The 8,006-nt window shown below is 44.7% G+C and overlaps 1 protein-coding gene and 1 non-coding gene across 3 annotated transcripts; both read right to left on the reverse strand.

Moving 5' to 3' along the window:
• Positions 1-436: 436 nt before the first annotated feature.
• TRNAL-AAG lies at positions 437-517 on the reverse strand. Its single transcript has one exon. It is a non-coding gene; the product is annotated as a tRNA-Leu (tRNA).
• Positions 518-3,874: 3,357 nt separating this feature from the next.
• On the reverse strand, positions 3,875-7,511 carry LOC124649137 (ATG8-interacting protein 1-like). 2 transcript variants are annotated; one of them, XM_047188803.1, is made up of 3 exons: positions 7,289-7,511; positions 5,222-5,912; positions 3,875-4,264 (listed from the first exon to the last, which is right to left on the reverse strand). In XM_047188803.1, exons 2-3 carry the CDS (start codon positions 5,900-5,902, stop codon positions 4,148-4,150), a joined length of 798 nt encoding a protein of 265 aa, XP_047044759.1. In that variant the 5' UTR covers positions 5,903-5,912; positions 7,289-7,511; the 3' UTR covers positions 3,875-4,147. The 2 variants fall into 2 exon arrangements, with proteins under 2 accessions (XP_047044759.1, XP_047044760.1); XM_047188804.1 differs by having other exon boundaries at positions 7,279-7,511.
• Positions 7,512-8,006: the final 495 nt, after the last annotated feature.

Raw genomic sequence — 8,006 nt, forward strand, 5'->3', positions numbered from 1 at the left:
CCTCTAGGCTCTAGCTAGGAGCGCTAAGAGGAAGAACCCAAAGGCAGACGGCGGTCTCCCTTCATCAGCTACGGAATTGATCGGCAAGGTGAGGCCGCGCGGAAGGTCGCCGACTTCGCCTTCCTATTTGCGCCGCCGGAGCTCTGCGACACGTCGAGCGGCCAAAAAGGTGTATCACATACACTTCAACCCGCGAGTTTTCCGGCGATTGCTGGGTTTCAGCCCGTCCAAACCCGGCCTGTCAAACGGGCAATGGAGTGGTTCTGGGGGTGTGTTTGGATCCGCTCGGGAAATAGTGGAAAAACCTCTCAAACCAGAAGTTTGATTGCCCGTGCTGAGAAAACATAGGTTCCCATCTTGCACGTGCGTGTTAGTTTGCAGTACACGCAGGAAGAAAGGTGGAAAAAAATTGGTAGAAAATAAAAAAAGAATTATATGACCAGAGTGGGATTTGAACCCACGCCCTTTCGGACCAGAACCTTAATCTGGCGCCTTAGACCAACTCGGCCATCTGATCGTTGTGCTACATTACAGATAGAAAAATTATTAAATCGAACATCAGCGTGAGCAGGTCTTTTCTTCGCCGTCAGTTCTGCAGTTTGTGCTTTCCTTGCCCCCGTTTCATATGAGTTAATCCATATCTGCAGTCTAGAAGGAACGTTGTCTGCTGCTGAATTCGGTTGGAGTGGTGCAAGGCCAAGCACCCGCCTTCACTGATCATGAGCTGTTCTTTTTACAAGTTAAAAGAAAAGGACCTAGCGATGATGAGCCAAATCTGATCAGACAGGACACTGATTCTAGACGGGCTGTAGTGGTCACTGCGTTAAGTTGCTAGCAGCACTAGTCTGTACTATAGTGGAGTACCAAACTTAAATGTCACGAGAGCAATACGTACTCTGTCAACTGGCCCAAGGGCAAAGCTTTGCACCTGCATCGTACGGTGGTTCGCCTGATCTGAAGTATGAGCAGACATGACCTAGTATTGCACTGTGCCCACTTTAAGTACATCAGCTCACTACATCAATTATTTGGACGCTATATGTCTCTGCTTTACGGTCCTAAATTTTATTACGAATTAAGGAGCCTCACGGCTACCGAATTCATTTCGGAAACTGATAGATTATCTACAATGTCTGCAACTCATCATAGGACCAGGGTAACCAGCCACGCACGGGCTCCAAAAGAACAGTACCAAAAGGTTTTACAACCCAAACATCTACTTCAGTGGAAGAGTAAGGTTTTACACACACCTTGCCTAGGCATCGCCGGGCGGGTGGTGATGGGGGCGGATCTCGTGCTGCTCCTCCTCAAGGTCTGGATCACGGCACAAAGGGCGGCGGCCTTAGATGGCTGTGACGGCGTCGACCTGGTGGCAGGTGGCGGGCGTCAGGGCTTGGAAGCCGGCGATGGTGTCGCCGGTGGAGGGTTGGGTTGGCCAGCCCGGGTTGGTAGCCGACGTGGGGGTCCGACCTGAATAAAGGCGGCGGTCCTAGGGCCTCTCTTGCGTGAAGAGGAGGACCTACCGGAGGCCTGGACTCGTGATCTGGACGGAGGGTTGAGTTCCGGAAGGCTCCGCCGGCGAATGTAACAGTGCTTTGCCTGGAGTTTGCTGGATCGGAGGTATTCGGTCGTGCGCACTCATGCGTTTATTTCGACCGTTTAGTTCTGGAGGGAGCGGCGCGAAGCTCTTTTTCTGTGTTGACATCAAGTGACTATGGATCCATGATGAAAGTCGGAAGAAGAGAATTTCTTGAAGGCCGGAGGGGAGGACTAGCTAAGGGAGGTTCAAGTCTCCGCGCTGTTGAGGGGCTTGCTTGGTGTCCCGGCTTCACGGCGAGCGGTTTGGAAGTGGGCGGCAACACAGGTGAAGCACGAGTCCTACCTTTCGAGGTGGAAACCCGAGGTCCGGCCTTAGCCTGGTTGTGCCTGACGGTGACCTTGGTGGAGGCATTGTTTTGAGAGCGGGGACTATCTTCAGGGTGAAAACCTAAGATCATTGATCGGGCGACGACGGTGTTTGAGCACTGTTCCCTTCTTGAAGGCGTCGTTTTTTGGAGAGTCTGTAATTCGGGTATTGTCATGGTGGTGGATGTATTGCTGTTGTTAGGCCCGAGATGCTGTAGCGGGACTTTTGTTTCTTAGTTTTCTTTTCCTTTTTTTGGTTGTGTGCATCCGTAGTGCCATTAGCGTGGTGTGTTGTTGCAGAGGCTGGGTGTAATTGGTATCTTCTTGATATTAATATATTCCCTTTATCGAAAAAAAAATAAGCATCACACAAATTCAGTATTATCACCTGCTCCTGTTCTTAAAAGTACCACTACTGCACTTCATATCTCGCTGCAGCTTGTGCATATACTGGGCGGAAGATGAATCATTCGTGCTTAGTGCTTGGTCTTAAATTCTAGCATCTTGGCTGGACGCTGCTATAAAATATTCATTCCTATGATGCGATTGTTGGTCTGAGCAGACTAGACAGAACGTTGTCATGTAAACACTACAAGTTTGCAGAACCGTAGATTTTTTTTGTTTGAGAAGGGGGCAAAAGATTTGCCACAATTCATTAATTAGGGACTATCTTGACAAGACGAACCAAATTCAAACAAAAGTAGAAAAAAAGGGATTACTCTCCCGTCATTACAAAACTCAAATTCTTCACCCCGGCGGCGACCCAAAGTTTAGCCTCGTGCTTGATGCATTGGGATTTTGCCCTTCTGAAGTTTTCTTGCAAGGTTGCGCGCATACATAAAATTGTGTCATGGATACTCCTCTTTTTAATGAATGAATTACCTTGTCTGCAATGCCAAGAACGGTAGATCTGATTAAACACCACGTGCCGAATGTTTTCGGGAGGCATTGAAGACGTGCACCATAATATTTGACCAGAGGAAAGCAACGACATGATGGGCGTGATGAGATTTTCACCCCAAACACCCACTTTCTTGAAAAGTAACGACTGAAGGAAGATGTCCCATACATCAGAGCCTCAACTCCAGAATGCTCATGGGCTAGATTGTATTTCAGCTCTCAAGGAACATCTCAAAAGCCTTTTATATGGGAGGATTATACAGCTTGGTGCTTGGCAGCTTGGGCCATTTGGAAAACAACGAATGCATTTATTTATCAGAGCAAGCAGCCGAATATTTACTGCTGTAGGGAAATTTTTAGAGGAGATTCAGTGGTTGAAAGAAACACGACAGAGTAACAAGGAAACACTATTCAGACTTTGCTGGTTGGGTTGACAGTTTCATCTAGATTTTCCTTTTGTGCAGTAGTTACTTTTTGTTAGCTCGTTTCTCAAGCCTCATGGTCGCAATATTGGCAAGAACAACAGACCCGTACTAACCAGAAACGCAACAGCTATCTCGGACTCTTCACTCTGAGCAAGACACTGCCTCCCCAAGTCTCTCACACATGCCGAGACCACTACTAAGTAGCAACCTCCTTTGCTGCGTCCAGATCGCGAAGGATCTGAGCAACGACACGCTCAATTCGCCCCAACAAACCAGCAGCACCAACAGCTTCTGCGGCGACAGCAACAACCCGCAGAACGGCCCTTCCGGCACAACGACGATTGATTCCACTCAAAAACGCAGGGGAAATGCAATGGAATCATCCAGATCTGATATCATGATGGGAAGCTAGCAATTGAACTCACAGAATACCTGGACATAGTTGATCAAATTTCTGGACGATGAAGTGTAATGAGAGTGAGGAACTAAAGCTTCTACTACTACTTTCTACATCTCGCTCCCCCTTCATATATCAATTTTCTATCTTACACAGTCACCACTCTTTTCCCTATTTACATCTCAGTCCTACAAGTACAGTTGTGCCAAATCGAGCTTGCCACATAGACACGGAATGACAGGATAGCAAAACAAAAAAGTAGGAATTCATACTATTACCAAAGATCTGCCTGCAGTCTGGTTCGTGTGTGTTGCTTTTGCGAATTTGTACAGTTTCAGGCACATATAACCATGTTCCCCTACCATCAAAAGCTTGACCACAAATTTACACAAGCATAAAATTCAAAAGGTTGTACTAATACTAATACAGGAAAAAATATGCTATCTAATATCATATCCTAGAAAAATAAATCATATATCAAAGTAGCTCCAGTTTCCATCAATATTTGCTCCTTTTCCACTCAAGCGCTTAGTGGCTGTTGAGGGAATACACGAGTGGGCAGCAGAGACCTTAGTTGCTGGCTCCCTGGAAGCCCATCCTTCAAACGGCTGAATAGTCCCATCATTCGGTTCATGCTCTGTAAAAACAGAATTAATTATCAGTGGCCCATACATTTACTAGGACATAACTGATTTGCTTCAAAGGCTTTTCCATCTTGTATTCTAATAAAAAGCCAAATCCAGGAGTTATTATTTTTTAGTTTTCGTACTCATCTAGCTACTATGCAACATCAGGAGATTTGAGGCTACCAACTAAAATTAATGAATAATGGTTGTGTTGGAGAAGGGATTAGAAATGACGGTATTGTGTCACGAAAAAATCTGAAAACAACTAATCCTTAAAGTCAAAACAATAAAACCACTAATACCAGCTTAACTTATGAAATCAACATTCTGGGTAAAATAAGCTAGTAGTATTTTATATAGGAAAGGCCCAAATGAAACAATTCTCACCAAAACAGGATCAAATTACCAAAAGAATGTGTCTCCCATATAAGAGTAGTTCCTTTTTCATAAATGAAGTGTTCTAATAACTTCAGAAACATATTAATAATGCGGGGATTGTCGAGTGGTTTCTACTTGGTGGCTTAGAATGTGATTACCCTTTCTTGCCTAATGAAATAAGGACGCATGTCCCTCTATTTTCAGGGATAGCATCTCTAAGAGATGGTAACAGTTAATTAGGAAATATGTAAATATATATAGGAAACAAGAAATAAGAAACAGTCCCACCTGGCCACAGACGCACACGCCCACACACACACACACACACACACACACATTAGAGTTCTAGTAATATCCATCCATAGTGAAAAATTCTGGAGGTTAAATCTAACACTTCTAGTCACAAACAGGATGCATGAACGCTTAGCTTAACTGTTGGTATTCTGAATGTTCCAGGCCATATCAAGACATTTGCTGGCATGGTTTATCCAGATATAATAAATAAATATAGGAAAAACAATGAGTAATAAAGATATACTGCAAGCTCTACGAGCAAAAAATTATTCAGATGATATAGGCAGATAGCATACCTCACCACTGACGCTGAACTGAAATTGATGAAGGTGCAGTCTGTCCTGCTGCCACCTCTGACCCATTATGACAAAGCCCACCAAAGCACCAGCGGCCACAATGGAAACTGTAGTCACCCCCTTTATACTGTAAAATACGCGTGTCGATTTCCTCTGCCACCATCCTTCACAAGGAAGATCAGACTTGCTGCCCATATTGTTTTTCTCTTGATCAGCATGTATTTCAGACAGTTTTGACTCAGTGCTGGTAGCTTCAATAGCGGACAGTAAGTCACTGCTGAAAGACAGATTTTCATCACTGTTGTCATCAACTTCTTCCTGTGGTTTTTCATCAACTTCTTGGTGCGGTTTGTCATCAACTTGTTGGTGTGGTTCATCACTGCCCTCAACCAAATTCCCAACGCAACTACCATCCAGACCATCTGTGTTAGTGTTCAATCCATCAAGCTCTGATTCTATTGGCAAATTTTCATGCTCGCTTGGAGGGAACACAAAGGCATCTGATGTAAACAAATCAGGATATGGACCTTGCTGACTATTACTCATATCCCCATATTTAGGCACATAAACTGAATCAAATCCTCTTTGGAATAGTGGCGAAGTGTATGCTGATGAAGTCAGTATCGTCATATCGTATTCATCGGCCAGAGATGACGCTTCAGCAACCTTTTGATCTGCCATGCATAAAAACCTGACATAAACAGCAAACCTCAAAATTAGACACAACAAAAAAAGAGAGGAAGGCTGGCGCAGATGCCATTATGTTGTCAAAACACAATCCGGTTTATCTAAATACATTCGCCCAGTGGGGGCTTATTTTTCTCGGAAATAATAGGTCCTGATTTCCAGTTTGTACCAAAAAGGCACGTTTATATGTAACTAGAAACAAACAACAAGACCTATGCTCATTTGTCAACCACCATGCCCCGATTTCTAGAGCACACCAGCAGGCAAGAAAGGTAGACTCAGTTGGTGTCTAAATATTGCCATCATGGGCATATAAGCACAAATGGTAGTGGATCACAACTTATCTGAAATCTTATTTGAAATTTTAACATACAAGTCATGATCCGCACGCTGAACAGAAGACATTGGTAGGAACATGTCAGAATTTTACCTGGACCTCTAAGATATTGGTTGTGAGTACGTAAAATTAATCAATGGAAATCTAAAGCAAACACTGTTGCACAAGAAGCCCCGAATGGCCCACCCGACCCCTTCAAGATACAGGCATACCATATGTGTTGTTATTGGATTATCTTTAAGGACACAGCTAGTTCTCGGCTGATCTAGAACTAACTTAATTCTCGGTCACCCAATTTCATGTGCAGTTTATGTGTAATTGGGAAAAGGATGTGCAATTGCATACCCACATGTATTTGCACACCCATGTGTAATCTCAATGCAAATATAATGGTTATGGAGTTGATCTAAACTAACTTAATTCTCGGTTGATCTAGAACTAGCAAAAGGGTATCTTTAATCCACTGCAATTGTACACCAGGATGCTCATTGGTTAAAAAATAATATATATTGCAAACGCTGCCCAGAGAAGAATTGGAACCACAACAGACTAAAGACATCTACAAGAGCACAAGAGATTCAATTTCCGGTTTCATCTGCTAAAGTAGCCGGATTTTTTCCCCATTGTTGGGCAAACCAGACAGAAGAAACTGCAAGTATTGCAATCCATACGGGTGATGATGCGCGAGAGTAGAACAGACATGAAGACATATCATCGAACAGCTCGTGCGCGCCCAGAGAACCAACCTTCCACCCACATTCTAGTAAACAATAACCTGATTGATTAGCGCAAGAACTGGTCCGCGCAAATCTAATACTATTCGCACCCCAAGAACTAGCGGAAACAGGCCCCTAGAACGAAGCGGTCAAATCGAAGATACCCTGTCACCGCCAAGGATTTCTACCGCTGCCGTGGCACCCAAGAACAGAGCGATAACCGATTTCCCCCCGCCCCGACGGAATTAAGTAGAGAGCTCACGACGGCGAGCATCAACGGAACACCGAAGCAGAAGACGGTATAAGGTCGCGCGCACCTCGGAATACCTGAGATTTGTCGACGAGAGGAAGAGGGGAGGAGCTGCCGGTCAGGGTGGAGATCGAGTCCAGCGGGTTCGGGGAGGCAGGGACAAGGTTGGCTGGAGCCCTCGAACCTGCACGATGATTTTTTATATGCGCTCGCTCAATATGTGTTTGTATGCTATTCCAGAATCCGTTCTGGGTACGAATATCTACTCCTCCATGTTTTCGATGGATTCCGGGTGGTTCATGATTGATTTGCGGTTGGGAAAGGAACCAAGGTTTTTATTTTTTAGGCAAGAAGGCATCTATGATTAGGATGGTGAGCGGGCCCTATGAACTGACAAGCATCAGGTGGCAAGATTGCACGTGACAAACCTAGTCTCGGGCCAGCATCTCTAGTCGTGTCACCTAAAAGATGTCCTCACCAGAAATACATCACATGTTTATCAAATAGTTTTTTGAAAAACTAGATTTAAACGATAATGTAATTTTTATTCAAATTTAATGATATTTTACATAGCTTGAATGAAATTTGTCTACGTCAACCTCGTTCTTTCCACGCTGGTTAGGCTCGTCCTTGAGGATGTCGTTGGGTCCAGCGCCGCTGGTAGAGCCGAACTTGTCGTCGTCACGCGTGAGGTCGATGATTTGTTGTATCCACGCCTTGTTGTAGCCAGACATGTCCGCGGGATCTTCGACGTTGGAGAACATGCGAAGGTAAGTGGCCATCTACGAGTCCCCA

The sequence above is a fragment of the Lolium rigidum genome, chromosome 4 (assembly GCF_022539505.1).
Source record: "Lolium rigidum isolate FL_2022 chromosome 4, APGP_CSIRO_Lrig_0.1, whole genome shotgun sequence".
NCBI classification, from domain to species: domain Eukaryota; kingdom Viridiplantae; phylum Streptophyta; class Magnoliopsida; order Poales; family Poaceae; genus Lolium; species Lolium rigidum.